Source organism: Cyprinus carpio, chromosome B13, assembly GCF_018340385.1.
Source record: "Cyprinus carpio isolate SPL01 chromosome B13, ASM1834038v1, whole genome shotgun sequence".
Classification (NCBI taxonomy): Eukaryota; Metazoa; Chordata; class Actinopteri; order Cypriniformes; family Cyprinidae; genus Cyprinus; species Cyprinus carpio.
Window position 1 is genome coordinate 24,645,897 of NC_056609.1, and position 20,081 is coordinate 24,665,977.

Here is a 20,081-nt window from a genome sequence, read left to right on the forward strand (position 1 = left end):
GCCTCAAATTATTTTTCAAGTCAGAAGCCATGAGCCCTTCCACTGTGGAGGGTCTCCATGTATCCTGAGGAACAGAGCTCCCATCAACACCCATCTCTCAAAGCAGAGCTGTCTCACCACACATCCCGTTTGTCCAGGAATGCAGAGCAGACACATTCCTGTCTCTATAGTGTAGTTTACATCAGGAATTAGTGCAATGTCTTGCTTTTTTTCTCAAGTTTATGCATCAAAAATTATATACTTATAAAACTAAACGGCAGTGTTTAATGCGATTTTTGTTTGCCCTTAAGTTTCCTAAATATTGCTTCATTACACTAATTTTGGTTTGGTTTGTTTAATTATTTTTCATGAATCAGTTCAGACTATCCATTTAAGTGAATCTGTTCAGGAGTGAATGATCTGTTTGCATATTACTCAGAAATGTACATTGAAGTGTCAATGTGGCATTTTCTATTCTATTTATTGTAATTTCACATATATTTAAATATATAAAATCCACATATATTATTCAGAAGGCTAAGTAACATTCATTTTTATCAGCCACACTGTATATGACTTTCTATTTATGAATTAGATAAGGTGGATGGATGGATTAGTAATATAAAATTATAAAAAAGCAAGATAAAATGCATTTTTCTGTTTCAAACATTTGTATTTCATGTGGTTATCACATTGCCATTTATAACTTTTCAGTTATAAATAAAAACTTTTAATTTAATTTTAATTCAATTTTTGTGTAAAAGTTCCATTATGTAATATGTAGGATTAAAAATTAATGAATAAATGAAAGAAGAAAAAAAACGGTTCATTCATTGTACTGAAAATGGAAGGTTGAGCCCAGTGGATTGCATTTTGGGATACAGTAAATTTCGAAAACAGATACATTACTTTCATGCTACTAAAAAAATATATTTATTAAGTGTGTTAATCCCCAACACTGACCATCATTTCTTTGAGAGATACTTAGCCTAGAGCTCTCCAAACATGCTGTGTTAAAACATTTGATGGAAAAGATCTGATCTCACTGTTTCTCGTGCTTTTCTTCAGCTAAAATCTGGTGCCAGGACTGAAAAGCATCCTGTCTCTGTAATTCCCTGTCTTACATGTACTCATCAGGCCTCATTCATGAAACATGAGCAGAACGAATTTCTGTGCAAATCATCCGTAAAAACATTCTTACTTAAATTGTTGCATTCAGCTCAATGCAACAATTTACGTAAGGATGGATTTATAAACGAATTGCACAAAAATGAGTCCTGTTCATGTTTCATGAATGAGGCCCAATGTGTGTGGTATTGCGTGCATATTTAAAAGGTTTAAATCATTTTACGAAAAGCTGCCAGTGCTGTAGAACCTGATGCTGACCTGTTTTTGTTTGTTTGGTTGTTGTTTTTCAAGAAGCAAGTCAGGCAAATCATCTCAATTAAGTGATTCTGTATTTTGTCATTTGGCTCCATATTTTGTCATTCTAGTCTTTTTTTTTATTATTATTCGGCATTTTAATGAGGCATTTAAGGTAAAAAGAATGACAATTTCAGCGCATTTGGAAAAATGTGCCTGCATCTACAAAAATGTACCTTTACATACATTATAATTTCAGAGCAGATTGTCAAATAATAAAGACTTTTTTCATGTGGTTCTTTGAGAAATACTGTATTTTTACTTAAAACAACTAACATATTTTTAGATGTATTTGTATCATTTTATATGTATTCTTTATAAGGCTTTTCTGTCGTAGTAAACTTGCTCAGTAGATCACCTGGTACAGCATTGCACTTGTGATGCAAATTACTTGTGTACAAGTCCTGTGAAACACGAATCATAATTAAGGAACTCAAAGACCTTTAGAAGCAAGCGCAAATGTCATACTTGCTTCAGAAAATGTGTTTTTATCTCACTTATACTTTTGTTCATATTATCAGTTATGTTTATGGTAGAGTTTACTGTAAGTAGTATGATACTTTCAAATATTAAAGAGCATTAACCTTTTAGCACCACTTACTGGATATTTCATTTCCGAAAATCAAGATACGTACAATGACCATCACGTTCATCTGTTTCAGATAAAACTAAACACACTTTTAACGCCACTTGCTGGACATTTCACTTTGAAAGTATTGCGAAACATTCAAGAAGCAACTTATATTATAATATCCAAGTTTTTGCCACAGACAATGAGCCTTGATTGCATTTAGTGCCTGGTTTTAGAAAGACTGAAGATGGTTAGTAATTAAAACATTAGTTTTTGCTCTGAAGTACCCGAAAAAGTGTCGCAACAGGTACATTGAATTTGCCCCTCCATGTCTGCAAAGGCACTGGAGGGTCTGCTGATCTCTCAGCCAGTTTTTAATCAACAACGCGCCTGCAAGAACAGTAGCATCAATTGAACAACACAAAGGCGCCATTCTCCATCCCTGCTGATGGATCCGAGATTACTGGGGTGAGATAAAACCAGAGAGAGTGAGTGGGTTTGGGGGCTGCTCTTGGCTGGGCCCTGCATTCCCGGTGATATTAACCTTTCAAGGAAATCAGTATGACACAGAAGCTGACAGAGGGTCTAAATTATCTTTTGATTGCTGGTGTGGTGGGCTGTTTATATTATCGGTCATCTGGCACAAAGCGGAGCCCTGTTCCTCCTGTCTGCTGCCATGAGGCCTTTTTTAATTACGGTAAGTGACCTTTGCGGTGATGCTGACAGAAGGATGAGAGTGAGGGGCCAGGACTGTCCGTCTGATAAGCTTCTATGAGAAGACTCTTTCTCTTCTGGTGTCCTGTCTCTCTCTCCTGCACTGTTATCTCATGTTCACATCTCACTGGATCTTTCCTCTCTTTCTTTTCAGTCTAATTGAGCACGTCTCCATTACTTTCAAATTTGTACATAGGTTGTACAGTCTGATTCAATGTTGTATGCGGCAGTTTTCGTTTGGCAAAAAAACACATTTAGTTTGCTCCAGAAAATCAGTTCTGTCATTTTAATTGAATTGAACGTCAAATTTTCAATAGAACTGAAGATCAAGCATCAAAATGACAAGAAAAGTGGTCAAAAATAGTGTTCTACTCCAAGTCTTATAAATTAATCCTATGGCTTCAATAAACAGAAATATAAGTTTTTCATTAGAAAATATTATTCTCCTAGCTCTTCTTGACTATGAGAGTTTTAAAATAAATTTCTTTGGCTCAGATGTTTTCAATGTATCAGTTGATCAGTGATTAGTTCATAAGTCAAAGTGTTTTGGTTCTTGAATTTAACTCACAGGTTCAGTGATCTGCAGTGCTTAACATCTCACTAAAAGGTATCTGTAAATAATGACTTCAATTTCATTTTGTTTATCACATAGAGCTATCACATCACTTCGTAAGACTCGGTATATAGCACGCAAGTCATATGGACCCCAAGATTTCTAATTTCTTTTCTTGATAAGAAAGAGTCATGAGGGTGAGTGAATGATAAACACATTTTAATAGCTTTAGCCCTTGACCTGGTGGAATTAAAAGTACTATTGTAATGGTTTAAAGAACTCCGGAAAGCCTTTAAGTTCTTATAAACAAGTTGCAACAAGTACCATTTTATCAGTGAATCTTGTGATGAATCAGAAGTAGCGACATGTAAAACCCAGTATAACATTATCCAAAAAGAAAAAAGATGCAAGGCAGGTTCTTGGTTCCATGCATCGATTGCTGATTGGATTTTAAGATGTGGGCAATGCACTCAAAAATGAAGGCTTGAATGTGATTCTTGCAGACTAAATTATTGGAGGAGTCCTGCATACATCACCAGAGAAAAGTTGCAGCATTGTTTTGCTGGACAACATATTTTAAATATTTTAAATGCATTTAGAAAACAGATATAGGGTGAATTTTTCATTTCATGCCGGCTAGTCATTTTAAACGTTTTAGAACAGGATGTGTTGTTAGCAGATGTAGCCAAACCAAAGATGTACTAAAATCTTGTGTACATGTACATATTTCTATATCCAGAAACACATGCACATATACTGTATGTATAAAACTATATGGTGGTGCACATCCTGTTATTGAACAGCATGAATGTGTCTGTAAAACACCTCTGGTGATCAGCTGATGTTTGAGACAGCACTGTGACTCTGAGGGAGCCCAGATCAGACTGTGGTGTTGTGTTTGGTGTGATGTAAGCTGTGCAGAGAGTGTTTGAATGTGAAAGGTGGGGGAGGCATGAGCTGGCAGATCCCCACAGACAATAGGCCAGTAATGAGAGGTTGCTTATCCATGAAGCACAATACCAGCATCCACTGGAGGCTGGAGCAGGCATTTGTGTTCCTCGATCTCAGATAAACTCCACTGCTTTTTTCATTGCCTATTCACTTTTACAGAGACTGGCACTCAATTGGGCATTTGTCTGACTTGTTTAAACAGGTTGGCACTTAGGTTTGTTCTTAAGAGCAACTGTTGGCAAAAGGAAATGCATGTAAGTTTTTATCTGATTTTGAACATTCCCTGTTTTAGACTGAGCTCATTGCATCTCCATTTGTGGTTTTGGTGTGTATTTATGTCATGTAGTGTCATTTAAACGAAAAGCACTTTGCCTTAGGGTTAGTTTAGCCAAAAACAAAAATTCTGTCATCATAAGGGAATGTTTTGGAGATGCTCTATCCCAATGAATGTGAATGTGGTGTATATGCTGTCAAACTCCAAAAATGACAATAAAGCACCATAAAAGGAATATAAAAGTGGTCTGTACAAATGTTATGCTATTTTAAAGTCTCCTAAAGCCAGACAGAGCCTACATATAAGTAATTTTCCACTGTAAATTTCTCCTTTTGTGTGAAATTCAGATGTTTGAGATGATTAGATGGAAAGTAAATGACAGGTATTTCATTTTTGGGTGAACTATTAATTCCGGAAAATAAATAACAAACTGACAAAATCCTTGTTATATGCAAATGTAACCAACAACAAGATAATATTGTTAAAAAGCTTCCTGATCTCTGATTAAACAGAACTAGCAAAGTTAGATTTTTACTTTTATTACAGTGAACTCAGATGTAATGTTGGAATGCTTTTTCCACACCATGTATGTATATTTGTAGCAATATATAATAATTTTAGTAAAAAAATAATGTTGCATACTGTATAGAAAACATGAACAAACACCTCACCAACCAAACTGCTTGAATGAGTCCAGAGTCTGTCATGAGCTTGGCTGAGTATGTTGAGCAGAGAAATGGTCCGGACTTGCTCAAAGGGCTGTGGTTGGAGTATTTGGGCCACTGTCCTTACCAACACTTTACAATCAATCAGCTTTCTTACCTCCCACGATTCAAGCCACAACTGAAGTTGTGCCCCATCCTGGCGCTAATGATCACGACTGTATCTTCAAAGTATATAATAAAATGTTTTTATTCCTTATCTACAAAATAAAAGATACAAATAAAAACCAGTTGGCACTATATTTGTTCCTTTTCATTCTTTTGATTGGGATGTGGCCATTGAAATCAAATATGTGCTCATTAACCGACTGCACTCTTTAAAGCTCTTGTTCACAATTTTCTGTTTCTCACATCGATTGTAAGGGTTGTCAATGTCTTTCCGAAAAGTCTCATAGCTTGTGCTCTGAATGAGGGAACCAGGAAAGTATCACTAAAATATGCATGAGCCTCATAAGTGTACTGATTGCTGAATAAACAATAAATTTTATGTAGATACAGTTGCCAACAGAATGTAGCTGTACTTGATGATGAATTAAGTCCTAAGCAGTTTCCAAAAGCCATTTCTTGAGTAATGAAATACATCTGTACTAACTGTCGGAATTAGGCATGGATACGGTCTCTGAAAGAGTTATTGGAAGAATCAGGACCTGCTATGGACAGAAGAGTCATTGGTCACTGGAAGACCGTGTGATAGGTGGGACACTGATGAGACTTCATGTATTTAATGGCAAACTTGAGTTCCTTGCTCTTTTTATCCCACTTGTGGATGGACATGAGCAGTAACTGTTGGTCCACTTTGCGACCCATGATGAGGAAGTTGCTTCCGAGATTGTCCAGTTGCGAGCAGGGACAGTTTGCTCCATTCTTGATGTATAGCGTGAGCTTCTTCAGGTCTTTCTTCCTCAGTACTCCCATCTTCAGAACCTTCTTCTTCTTTTGTGCTGCGATGAGCTTGCGGTCGCCTTTTTCCTTTTTCACCTCTTTAATCTTCATCTTGAGTGCTGTAGATAAAATATAGATAACTTTCAGTAATTAACAACATATTTGCATGTTCACGGTTCTCTGATGTCGGTTAATGGTCACATGACAAGCAGGTAAATAAGCTGATTTAAAAATTATAAGCTTTCCATAAATTCTCTTGTGAACCTGAAAGTGAACCTGTGAAAGTTGGGGAAACATAAAATGAAATGTTTGCCATTATTCACTTGTGTCAGTTTCTTCAAAAACTTCTGCTTTGTGTTCCACAGAAAAACTAACAGCATATGGGTTTGGAACAACATGAGGGTGAGTAAATGATGACAGAATTTTAATTTATGAGTGAACTATCCCTTTAAAAACATCAAGGAAAGACCAGAGAGACTTTTTGGAAAAAAGTATGGGTTCTATTTGTCGCCATTTAGCTTTATCCATTGGAAAGAATGGAAAATCTTCTCATGGGACCCTTGGTCACACTCTGGTTCTCCCATATATTTCTGCTGTCTCAAGCAACAAGACCTTTCATGAAGAGCATACAGGAAGAACCAAGGCTATCGAGAATTCTGGAATAGTTTACACCTCCCCGGAGGAGCATCATTTAAACATGGACAGCACTAATTGCTCTCACCCGGGAGAGGACAGAGAGTAGAATGGAAAGTTTCAAAGACAGATGTGAAAAGTGAACACCCCTTCAGTAGCTGAGCACATAAGCCACCAAAATGTTTTTCTTTTAAATTTTTTTTTTCTTAATTTTCTTAATTATTATTATTATTATTTGTTTTTAGTGATTGAAAAAAAAAAATCACCAAAAACATAATGTTGGAAGCATATTCATTTTCTTTTCGAAAGTCTTACAGTATGTATTCTGAGACCCCATTTCATATAATCACAATAATCTTTCATATGTAATTTTTCATTACTGTGACAACCTATCTGACTTTTATTTATTAAAATTGTGATAAAATTAATTAATAAACATGATTTGGAACAATTTAATAAATTAAATCAATTAGAAACCATTTAAAAGAGGCAGCTCTGCTTCAAATCAAAGTGAAAAAGTTGCATTTGACATTTAATATGAAAGTGATAAGTAAAACTTGTAATCGATACTGTGGAACAGAACTCATTCTGCAAGCTTGTTTAAAGCACATTAATCAATGACAGCATTTGTCCTCAAACATTTAAACGGTAAGCGTTGCTTTTTTGTCTACTATCATAAACATTCAAGCATCTCTGGACGTGAACATTTAAGTGATCTCACTGATAACAGTTTTAGTTCATCTGCATGGGGATGTTTGGTATTGGCATAAATATTATTTTAAATCTTATGAGATTTCTTACAGGAAAAAAGATTAAATATCTGAATTGAAAGCATAAACTTGAATAAAAAAAATGAAACTGAAAAGTGTGTATGACAACATAAGTAAAGATGGAGAAAGAAGGCTGAAAGAAAATATGAGTACATGATGCCACAATTCTAGGACCTTTTTAATGCATTGTGGTTGCTAGGGTGTTTTGGTGGTTGCTTAGTCAAATCAAAAGTGCTGCCAATTCTTTAGTAATTTCTTGTGCCTATAGAAAGGTTCCTCCTTCAGTGTAAGTCTATAAGAAGTCTTGTTGTTTAGAAAGTAGTGCTGTTGCTGTGTCAGGCCAAACAATAGGTATGAAGTGTCCCAGAGCCACTGTTTATTTACACTTTTTGGGAAAATTGGGATTCAAATGAAATATCTGTATGTGTTTATATAGCAGATATATTTAATGTATTTTAAAAGATTTCATTGTAAAAAGACACACATTAACTTTGTCACAACTACTGTAAGTACTTGCATAACCACAAAATAACTGTAACTGCTAACTACTGTAGTTCAACTGGACATGGGGTTTTTCTCTCTGATTCAGGTGATTGCTCATGACCCATAATGCTTGTGGGGAGTGAGCATGCCTGGGCAATATCGTGGTGACAAGCCGAAACCACAAGAGCTGCTTTAAATTGCTGGCAGTAGGTCTGACAGCAGATGAAGGAAGGCAAGGAGGAAAAATGTCACCTTGAGCATTTGCAGCCTTCTTTCCTAGACTTGAATAGATGAGCCCTAGACTTGAATAGGGCTTTGGGGGTAAGAGGTTATCAAAAGAGATAGATGGAATAACATTTAGTGTTGAAAATGTTCTGTATTGGCAAGTAACGTCTTGCACGTTTTGCATTATTAAACAATAATTACTACTCTATTTCCTAACTGAACTGTGTCAAATTTTTGCCTAGCCTGCGAAAACGATTAAAATTGTAGACCAACATAAACACTGAAGTCATTCTGGACAATTTTAATAGCATTTATAATGTTAGAAATTATATATACTGTATATACAATTAGCTGATTCAGGGTAATGCTCTAATTATGCTGGCTTTTTTTAACTCAAAGGCCTGTCAGTGCAGAGCTGTGATGAATCTTTAAAGAAATTAGTCTGTATTGCTGCGCTTGAGCCTAATTAGGCATTCTTTATATAACCTGATTAAAAATCATTCATCTTTAAGGTTAAAATCACCATTAAAGATAGGAAAACATGAGTTAATACCCATGAGGTCACGTAGTCCCCCCCCCCCACCTTTAAATAATATTGTTGTATGGTGGTTGTTTATATTATATTGGTTTTAAGGTTTTTTGCCCACACTATTGTTGTGAAAAAGTAAAAGAAGTTTTTTGTTTTGTTATATAATCTAGTATTAGATCTTAAGAGCCAGAAATAGTGGATTTTTTTTTTAACATAACTCTTTTTGTGATGACCGGACTTTGCTTTCTGAATTTAATGTATAAAATCTACAACATCGAACACTCAGGCTACTACTAACAATATTTTCTAGTGTCATCTGTCATAGTTATTAAGGAAAATACATGCACATCCAAGAGCAATAGGCCTCACAGCCAAAGATAAGTCAGGCGTATGTGTGGCTCTACTGTGCTGTAATCCTCTGCTCTCTATAGGGAAGGATTTCAAATGACTTTTAACCTTAAAGCTCTTTTATTCAGTGCCAGAGACTCATTCTAGAGATTCACCTTTGACAGATCAATGGAACTCCTGACAGAATACATCACTTTAAACGAACCATAAAGAATCCACAACAGGAATCCTCCGATGCTGTTTAAAACGGTATGTCCATTCCAAACTCGTGAATGTGTCCCATGCTTTGAAAACTGTTACAGTTTTTCTCGATTGCTAAAACACTATAACCAGGCTTTTGAACTAAAATTTCAAAACCATAACGCCATTTTTAAAAAAGCACTCCCATTTCCCTAAACTTTAAACACTATTCCCCTGCTTTGACACCTGAGTCAGATTTGATGAACTGTTACTGCAAAACTCTATACACAAACTCCTACATTTCTCAGTGCTTGCACCATGTGGCCATTTAGAAAGCACTAGCATTCAATATTGTTCACTCAAGTCAGGACAGTTTGAACTCAGTTAGCACACAATTACCCAAATGGAAACACTAGGAGTCAAAATTTATCACACACTAATCAGAACCTTCAATGGATAGATAAAAGTGCCAAAGTCAGCTCATTCAGGTATGAAAAAATTAAACCAGAGAGATGTGAAGAAAAAGGTTGAGGACACCAGAGAGGAGGAGGAGGGAGTAGAGGAAGAAATGAAGGAAGAGGAGTGGAGAAGGAGGTGGAGGAGGAGTAGAGAGAGGAAGAGGAGAAAGAGAAAGAGGTTATCAAACATCTTTCTGCCTGCATACTCTCCCTTTCTAAACCCGATAGAGGAGTTTTTTTTGGCATGGTGGCAGAAAGTGTATGACCAAGAACCTTACATCTGTGTTCACCTCCTCCAGGCCATGGGAGAAGCCTGCCTGGATATTTCAGTTGATGCAAGCCAGTGTTGGATCAGGCATGCAAGGGGGTTTTACCCTCGTTGCCTGGTTAGGGCCAGTATAGCCTGTGATGTTGACGAGGTTCTTTGACCTGTCCCAGACAAAAGACGGGATGCTGGGGCAGAATACAGGCATTATTTTTGTTGTTGTTTGCTGTATTGTACTGTACTCTAAAGTAAGGAATAAAACGTGTATTTGTTGTGCAGGTTTTTTTTTTCCTTTTTTTTTTTTAATATTGTTTTTAATTGATCTCATCAGTGTGTTGTAGTGTGTGTGTGTGTGTGTGTTTGAGGGTTTGTGTGTCATGTCTGAGAGCAAAGTTTGGTTTTTCAGCAAGATTGAGTTGTTTTGAGTGAAGAGCTTCATTTTGACCTGAATATAGGAAGTTTGGGGAATTGAGTTAGAAGTTATGGATTTGTGTTGAGAGTTTAGAGTCGCAAAAAAGAGGCATCTTTTCAAGAAATGTGTTTAAGCAACCGAGAAAAACTGTGATAAAATGTTTTGTTTATATATATAAATATGTAAATGAGAAAATACAGATACAGTATGAAGTGGCTCTGCAATGCATTGCATTAACATTACCATGCAATATGACATTATTATTATTAAAAAAGAATTATAAAATTATATAGATTTTTATAATATATATATATATATATATATATATATATATATATACTATATATATATATAATATTATATACACTGTATATATATGAATTTTATTATTTTTTAATATTAATAATTTCATATTATTGCACAGTAATTTTAAAGCAATGCATAGCAGAACCACTTCATATTGTAGCTGTTTTTTCTCATGAGGTATTTTTTTTTTATGTTGACCCTAAATATTAATGTGACCACTTTCCCATGCAAGCAAACCACAGCCTTTCTAATATTTTATTTCATCACATATTTTTATGTCATTATAAAGAGATTATTCCTCTAAAGATAAGTTATTGAAGTTGTCAAATATAATGTCTCAATAAAAGTTAATATCTTACCAAAATCACTGGCACAGTAGTGCTCCATTATGGTGTCAGCTTTCAACTCGTTGTCACAGGGTGGACACACTTTTGAAGCTACAGGGTAAAGGAAGGAAAAGTTAGTGTCTAGAGCATATAGCCAAAACATTTTGGTATTTGAAAGAGAACTGTAAGACTTTTGTGGGGAAATCTGAATATATTGCATGCTTCACATGGTAACATCATTCAAGTCAGAAATATCATTTACCTGTAATATGACTAATTCAACCTTACTGCATGTATTTTTGTCTAACAAACAGTCCTGCCTCGTGCCACATGTGCCATTATTGGGACTGCTTGGGATGATTAAACATATAAGAGTGAGTTTTGTTCACTCCTGTTTACAGGTATAATTGAAAGTTTATGAATAAGTTTATTATTATTTTGTTTCTTTGCTGGTGCACTGAACTGTTATGTGAGGTGAGTAGCAATGATACATGAGTACAATGAAAGATGTACTCTGTGAGGCCTATATTCGGTTAACCATAGGGGAGACAAACAAACAAACAAAGGGTGGAATGTTTCATATTTAGAAAAATGAGGTGATAATGTTAATTCTAACAGCTCTAGAAGGGGGTTTGGTTTGGTGCTGGACTCATGCGGGGGCAGCAGGCCAGTGCTAGCTTTATCCACAGCGTTTGAAGCCATGAGAGGGACAGGTTTGGCAGCTGCTACTGTAGTTTTATTTCCTTGCAGAGGAAGGGAAGATATAAAACAAGATTAAGACTTTCAGTGGTTAATCACTGTGAAATCACATCCCTACAGATCTGTACTGTCACTAGTGTATGTACAACTGCATATCACTGGACCTGAGAAAATATTTTTGGCCTCTCCAACACAGGATGTCTCAGGATGTTATAGAAACCAGAGTATTTCACACTCACCGCAGACGTACGAAGACGAATGCAGGGGTAAACTTTCAATAGGTCACTGTGAAAACATACTTCTCAGCAGTTTTACAGGGAAAATGTTCACTGGAACATGCAAACAGCGGTACGTGACCTTCTTGGAGCGGATAGTTATTTGCTGATCTTATTTTTAACTGTAGACATCACGCATGGCAAGTGAAGCTCCAGATGTTTATTGTGACACCTCCTGGGGTATCAGCTTTCTTTTTCAGTGGACTTTTATATTACTGTATAACACGCTAACTGTACACATACACAATTTCACACAAATTTTCATACAAAAAAAAAAAAAACCTTACTAGATATATATATTTTTTTAAGTGATTTCATTCACACATAATGTATTAAATTGTTTCGAAGTAACATTTCAAATAAATGTTCTTTTGAATTGTCTATTGTTTTCTATTCTGAAAAAAATTGAAAAAAATAAAGCACCAAATAAGCATATTATTAGCATTTCTGAAGAATCATATGAAACTGAAGACTGGAGTTTTTGGTATAATTTCATTTAAATTAATGTTTAACATTTCAAAATAATACTGTTTTTCAATATTTATTTGAACAATATTTACCTCCATCTCTTCTTTGACAACTGGTAACAGTTGTCAGTTGATATTGTTTTTTGTTTTCTAAAGGATTTATTTATTTTTGTCGCTTTTGTAAGCAAAATATCATGCGTGTTTTCCAGTTGCGAAAGCTTCCATGCTTCTATCACATCATCGATCCGCTTAACTGAGTAATAAGGCAGAATGCAGGGTGTGGCTTGTTAAGGTTTGTAAAAGTCATTGTTTTGTTCAGCTAAAAATACAGAAAGCTCTATTCGATCCCTGTGTGGTGGTTCTAACAGAACAAACCGTGACCAGCTTGGCTGAAGCTTGAAATTCTCCACTGACATCACCCACACAATGATGTGTGTTAGATCTGATCTCTGAGGTGGTGAATATGATTTTGTCATTTACTCAGCACAGGTCCTCCCTTGAGTTCACAAAACAAAAGCATCTGGTAACAAGAACTTACATGGCTCATCTCCAGAATCCCCCTTCCAGGTTAAAAACCAAGGGTCAGAGTTTATCACCCCAGCCTCAAGCACAGCCACAGCGGTAGATAATGAGGAGAGGGGTCAAAGTTCACCAGGCTTCAATGCACAGGTCGTGGGGAGTTGAACCCCTCTGTAAGTTTCAACCGTCAATTGGTCCATGAGCAGACATTCCTGTCCATTCAATATTCTGCGAGTCGGAGACGTGACGTGTGCGGTGATTTGCGCACACTGAGCGTGTTGTGGAGGAAACTTTGTTTGTTTCGTACTCGCAGGCTGTAGTGAACTGCATACATGAAGCTGTAATGTCTTATTTGCACTGCAGAGCGATTTATTCTATTTTGCGGGGTGGCTTGCTGGCGGGACGCCCGGTGGAATCAGAGCCAAAGCATGTGTCAGGAGACTGAGCAAGGGTAATTCTGCAAACCGAGATTCTGCAAGTAGTGCCAATTCAGAGATTAAGTGATATCAGAGCAATACTGACTTTTTTGTTGTTGTTGTTGTAATCTATTCCCTAAATTTCCTGTTGAATTCCTTCTCATGTTCATTGAAGGACAGAACTGCTTCTGAAAGGAAACTTTTTAATCAGCAAGAGTGCTTTAGTGACATGCTTAACAGCTCAGTCCTAAACCGGTTTCTGCAAGGTAAAACCTGTTGCCTAAAAACTGTTTTTATTCAAGTTTACTGACCAGAAAAGTATAACCTAAAAGTTATATATCCTACTGTTCTGATTTGGTTGATTTAGTCATATTATTTATGACTGAATGGCATTTATTCATTATTTATTTATTTAGATTTCATTTTTTTGATTAGTGACAAACTTTTGTGGCCACATGTAAACCACACATTCAAGCAAGATTTAATTAATGATTTAACTAAAATATATTTTAACTAAAAGGCTGAACTGTGTTTTAGCAACAAGGGTATTTTTCATAAATTATTGGTAAAAAAAATGGTTTGATATTTACAATAACTTATACATTTTTGCTGTTACCAAATGCTGTTACAGAAAAAAAAGCCTTTAATGGGTAATTTAAAGGGATAGTTCACCCAAAACTGAAAATTCTGTCGTTAATTACTCACAATCATGTCATTCCAAACCCAAAACCTTTGTTCATCTTACAAACACAAATTAATGTATTACTGATGAAATTCGAGAGCTCTCAGACTCTGCATAGACAACAATAAAACTGATATGTTCCCTTTTGTACTTTTGTGTGCAAAGAAAACAAAAATAATGACTTTATTCAACAATCCTTCTCCTCTCTTGATCCCATCTGCTGTGGTGTGTCGCCATTGTGGCATGACGCATGCGCTTGCTTCCACTTCAAGTAAACAACGCATGCGTCAGCATGCATATTTTACATAATGCTGAAGCAAGCGCATGCGTCTTCATACTCTCTCCACAATGGCAGCTCGCCACTGCAGACGGGGTGAGGAGGAGAAGAATTGTTGAAAAGAAGTCATTATTTTTGTTTTCTTTGCGCACAAAAAGTATTCTCATAGCTTCGTAAAATTACGGTTGAACCCCTGTTGTCACATGGACTATTTTACAGATTACAGATACTTACTACGTTTCTGGACCTGGGAACATTTCAGTTGCGTTGCTGTCTATGCAGGGTCTGAGAGCTCTCGGGTTTCATCAAAAATATCTTTATTTTTGTTAGGTGGGTTTTTTTTTTTTTTTTAGGTTTTTTTTGTGTGATATAACTTTTTTGTGTGTGGAAAATGTCCCACTATGTTTTCGGAAACTATTATTTGAACGCTTTGTCTTTTTTTCATGGGCAATAATGCTGGAAATGTTAGTCATAGTTTTTTTGTATCCATGACTTTAAAGTATGTTGCTGTAATATACTCACTCAAATTTTTACAGGTGTAAATATTAATTGTGACAACTAGCTGTGGTCTTCCTTATTACTGAAAAAAGCTTGACTAAAACCTTAAGTGATGAAATCTGTCACTTACTGCTTCTCACAGTTTGTCGTGTTGGATATACGACAGAGAGAGACTTCCTACATGTGTTTCCATGTCCGAACGATTTCTGCATCGCTGACTTTCTGTATCACAGTTTATGAGGGAAATGTTCTGTTTAAACTATGCACAGGTCATAATTTTATGGCTCATTTGGGCCCTTGAAGTTATGAGCAGCAACACTTTGGACATAAAACATTAATCAGGATGAAAAACTGCTTTGATTTATGTCTGTTTAAATGTGCAGTGAGCGGAGACTGAGACAGGTTTACATGTCTCTTTGAGTCACCCCTCAGGCAGCAGCGCCTCTGCATTCACCAGAATACTGCAAACAATGGCATACACATTTACTCTATCTGAACTGGTAAGTTTGTTTTATCTTATACTTATCACGTCTAGACAAATTAATTATCTAATCCTGCTCTTATAATAAAATTTAATCCTTTTTGTAACATGTATACTTTCTAACCCACCAAAGTCATCAAGCAGAGCTGTAAAAATAATGATTTTCAAACAGGTTTCCACAGACAATTCCCTCATCTGTTACTGGCCAGCTATCAAATAGCCCTGCCCCAAACTCACACCATTGGTTAAACAAATGTCACTGCTATTAGTTGTCTCTGCGTATTTAAACTAAAAAAAAAAAAAAAAAAAATCATAAAAACTGACACGTTTCAGGTTTTAACTCACAGAATTTAAGCATGAAATATGTCACTTTTTATAATTAATTAAATTCAATTAAATTCAAGTTTATTTGTATAGCGATTTTTACGATACAAATCATTGCAAAGCAACTTTACAGAAAATTAATTTATAATTAATTAAATTCAATTTTTTCTACAATATTTAGTAGTAGCTTATCAGTTATGACTGTCAGTTTATGTGCATACGACAGAAATGTTCGGAAAAATATATTTAAAAAAAGACGTAAACAAACAGACGATTAACACTATTAACAGCAATTATGCAATCAAACTTATAGCAAAATGTGGTAGTTCTGTATGTTGTCTCTGGGTGATGTGTCGTTGTTTTGCTCAGGTTGCATTTTTTGCAGAAAGACAATTTCTTCTCTTTGGGAGATTCTGTATGTTGTCTCTGGGTTAGCATCATCTGAGGTCATCTTAGGGGTTGGCATCATCTGTTTGTTTTTGACTTTTTCTGCTAAGAAAAAGTTTTCTGTTTGTAGAATGAACAATATTGTTTAAAGAGGCTTGTTGCTGCTCTGTCCAATGTGATTTACTGGAATGTATCATTTACTGTCAGTCTCCAGAAACAGCCCTGATGCATGTCTGTGGCTCTGGCTGTGAACGCGCCCCGTCGAAGGATTTCACCTCAAACCACAAGGGAAAAAACAGCTCTTAATGTCGCTGGTCCGCCGCTCGTGTGTGCAGGAGCTGACGGCTGCAGGCCAGAGCGACTGGCCGTGTCAAGCGAGGGTTTTTTGCTGTCATGTTATCTCTAGAGTCCTGTTTCACGTCGATGTGCACGCTCACCAAAAACACATCGCTGGAAACGCTTGGCCTCGAGCTACTTTCCCATCCAGCTGCGATGTCGAAAGCACATTTGACTTCTGCTAGTTTTCAAGCTTTCAGTATCATGTCATTTCAGAACGGCTATAGCTTGTAATTGATATCGTCTCAAAGGTCCCATTCTTTCTGTACTTGCTCTTGAGTGTGCTGCAATTTTAAGGAGCTTATTTGAGCTACTTAACTTGGAAGTACGAAAACAGTGTTGTGGAGTCACATTTTTTCAAAAGCCACTTTTTTTCTTCTTTGAGAACATTGTAATCCATCAAATCTTAGTAGTTAAAAGAGAAGCTGTGTGCATGTTTACACACACATTTACTTGGAGGCATACCAGACTTATGTTGTTTTTATGAAAAGCTAATTATGACAACAGTCTAACCAAAATCCTTCATTTTACCTCTAATTATTTAGCATTTTTAGAATAATAATAAAAAATTAGCTTTAATTTTGAATTTCTTTCTTTTATTTAGCATTTTTAGAATAATAATAAAAAATTAGCTTTAATTTTGAATTTCTTTCTTTTCTTTTTCTTCTTAAATATGTATATTTTAAATAACCATGAATGACTGTATTTTCATTAACTAACATTAACAAAGATTAATAAGTACAGTAACAAATGTATTGTTCGTTGTTTGTTCATGTTAGTTAATACATCAACTAACATTAACTAATGGAACCTTATTGTAAAGTGTTACCGTTTTCTTTTCTGTGTAATGTTTTTTGAATAAAGTTTCATTAAATGCCATTTGGCAATAGTCCAGCTGTTATGTTGGTTTTATTTATACATTTTTAATTCAAAGGGAAAGCTGCACTGTACAGTAAATGTGATTCATTGTGTATTCAGCATGCAGTATGATGCATGCATATTTTTCTCATTGTTCTGTATAGGGATGTGGCATTTGTTCATCACTTGTTGCACAAATGACACATCCTTATACACAACAACGAGAAAAATATGCATGCATCACTTTTTTTGTATTAAAATGTACAAATTGTTAAGAAAATAAACATCATTTTTATTAAGATCTTATATGTACGCATATATATATATATATATATATATATATATATTATTTGTTTCTTTGGCTCCACTTTTTTTTTTTTTTACTATTTAGGTATTTTTACAGTTATTTGTTTCTTTGGCTCCACTAATTATATATATATATATATTATATATATAGATTAGCATATTGTGTTATTAATATGGCTCAACGCCATCCTCAAACTTCCCTTGAGCACTAACTACTCTTGTCCTTCCTCTGTCTGTTACAATAGACCTTCTCATCTCAGTGAGACAAAGTAATGTACAACTTTTCAGACTAATTAGTGATCCAAAGGGTTTGGCTGCCTGGCTAATTGGAAACCTTAATGCACGATTAAACAAAGAGAGAGAGGCAGGGCGCAGCAGGAGCGCTCCTCTCCACATTCCACATGAGATGTTTGCTTTAGATAGTGAAAGTTTTTTGTCCTTCTGAGAGCTTTCCTTAATTTTACTTTCTCAAGAGCCTCAGGCTTAATAAAGCAGGAGGAAATCCACCAGTGGGCCCTATTGTATAGATTTATGGAGACTTAATGATTATAATTTTTCTATTTTTTTAAAGGCAAGCCTGAAGCAATTATGCTTTTTTATAGAGCATGAAAAATGTAATTAAGAAAATGCTTAAATATTATGGATATGATGAAATATAATTTGAATGTTTTTGTGTTTTATTAAAAACACTGGTACATTTGGTTTTGGATCAGTGCGATGCTGTTAAAAAAAAAAATCCTACTTATTTTTTGCAAAAAATTCATGAAATGTCCCCTGTGTAAATTCATTTCTGCTTTTCTTTGAATGACTCAGTAACATTTGAATCAATAATACAATGTTCTTTTAGGTCCTACCTGGAGTCTGAGTGGCGTGACCCGCGGAGAACTGCATGGGAATGCACAGATCGTTGTCGATGGGAAACTTCTCACACTGCAGCATCTCCGGCCAGGGAAAGCCGTAGGTCTCCATGACCGGAGCGCAGCTGTCCCGCACCGCCTCACACAGAGACCGGCAGGGGTAGATGGGCCGGTCCAGGCACACTGGTGCAAAAAGAGAGCAGAGGAACACCTGCGTGTCAGCGTGGCATCGCTTTGCCAGAAGGGGCACCCAGCTACCCGCCTGCTGCTTGACCTCAGGCATGGTCTCATGGTCCAGTAGGTTTGGCAGGCGCATCTTTTTGTAGCCCACGTTGTAGCAGAGCCGCATGTCGGCTGGAATATCCACACACTGTGGCTGCTTGGCATAGAAGCGGCCGTTGTGGAAATTGTCCGATTGCCAGCTGTAGTAGTCGTACTCCTCTGCCGAAGCGGCTGAGGTGAGCAAAACCAGCGCTAGGGTCACAGCCTGGGTCAGAGACACCTGCCTCTTCTGCTCTGCCATGCTTTTAAAGTCCTGGTGTAATTCAGAAGAGGAACTGGGGGAGGTGGTTCAAAAAGATGAATTTTAATCCTTTTTTTTGTTGTTGCTGTTGCTGTGTTTGAAAAGAAAAAGAACAAAAAGTGCTGGGTTTTCCCTGTTTCCTTCTGGTTGTCCTGCAGTTTAATGCACTTAAACTCCTGGTAGCAGGCAGTAGTGGCAGATCTCAGAGCTCAGCTCTTCTCTAGCTTGACTCAAGTGCACCTAGTGTATAAAAGCCAGTGGACTCAGGGCCCTATGAGCTGACAACCCCTGAGTAAATCTTGCCCACCCACCTCCCACTGGTTTCCCCTGTCCACTCTAAGCCCTGCCCCCTTCCCAGCCACAGCCAACTGCCGCGCAGTGGGCGGCACCCCTGCAGCCCACCCCCCTCGCAGACACTTCTACAGGCAGACCACGCGCTGTCCTGCAGCATAATGCGTGTGTGGAGTGCGCTGGGCTCATTCAGTTTCTCTTTAAAGAAGAGAACACACACACATTTTCCGCACACATCTTCTGCCCCAGCCTTTCACATTCCACTTTATTAGGAAATAATCAGAAGGCAGAAAAAAGATTGATCTACAGGTGGTCAGAGCTTTTGGGCTGTGCTGTTTGAGATATGCTAATGCTGCCGCTGGATGTGAATAGAAACCAGCTTTCTCTCTGTCTCCTTCTATCATTTGCTGTCACACTGTGGGGCCCAAAATTTAACCCACAGCCACCCAGCAGCAGGGGGCCATACTGCCATATTACAGCCGCCCAAATTGAGCAAACTTACAGATAGATCTTTATCTATTAGCTCAGGTTTTATACACTTTACTGAATGTGCATTTCAGTTGGCTTTCCTTTTTGTATTGTCTGTGTTGGAAAAAGCAGATAGATACTGTAGGTCTTTTCTTTAGACCTTAGTACAGTGGAGAGAAAAAGGAAACAGGCCAGGAATAGTTCATTCGATGGGCGGCATACAAATGACACAGCAAACGGTGGTTACAGTAAATCTAGAAAGCTAACAAAATGTGGTTAGCAGGCTCTTTGAATGTTTACTTCTTGGAGTTTTACAAGCTGGCAGAGAGTGTCAGACCATTGCATAAGTGTTTTATATGTGACAGCAAATGCTGCAAAAAATACAGAAATACTTATTATTGTAGAAAGTATGTT

General features: G+C 36.6%; 1 protein-coding gene and 1 long non-coding RNA gene across 2 annotated transcripts; one reads left to right on the forward strand and one right to left on the reverse strand.

The window, feature by feature from the left end:
* Nucleotides 1–3,450: 3,450 nt before the first annotated feature.
* Nucleotides 3,451–19,190, reverse strand: sfrp5 (secreted frizzled-related protein 5). The gene is made up of 3 exons (XM_042737404.1): nt 18,383–19,190; nt 11,037–11,114; nt 3,451–6,187 (listed from the first exon to the last, which is right to left on the reverse strand). The coding sequence occupies exons 1-3, from the start codon at nt 18,906–18,908 to the stop codon at nt 5,859–5,861; spliced, it is 933 nt and encodes a 310-aa protein (XP_042593338.1). The 5' UTR covers nt 18,909–19,190; the 3' UTR covers nt 3,451–5,858.
* LOC122139466 lies at nt 13,192–16,893 on the forward strand. The gene is made up of 3 exons (XR_006156328.1): nt 13,192–13,414; nt 15,220–15,336; nt 16,236–16,893. It is a non-coding gene; the product is annotated as an uncharacterized LOC122139466 (long non-coding RNA).
* Nucleotides 19,191–20,081: the final 891 nt, after the last annotated feature.

Bases quoted from the DNA above. Each gene is read 5' to 3' on its own strand.
- sfrp5 (XM_042737404.1), bottom strand. From the start codon at position 18,908: ATGGCAGAGCAGAAGAGGCAGGTGTCTCTGACCCAGGCTGTGACCCTA. The intron at 11,115-18,382 runs GTAGGACCTAAA...TTTACCCTGTAG, and splicing joins TCACGCCACTCAGACTCCAG to CTTCAAAAGTGTGTCCACCC. The intron at 6,188-11,036 runs GTAAGATATTAA...TTTTATCTACAG, and splicing joins CTACTGTGCCAGTGATTTTG to CACTCAAGATGAAGATTAAA.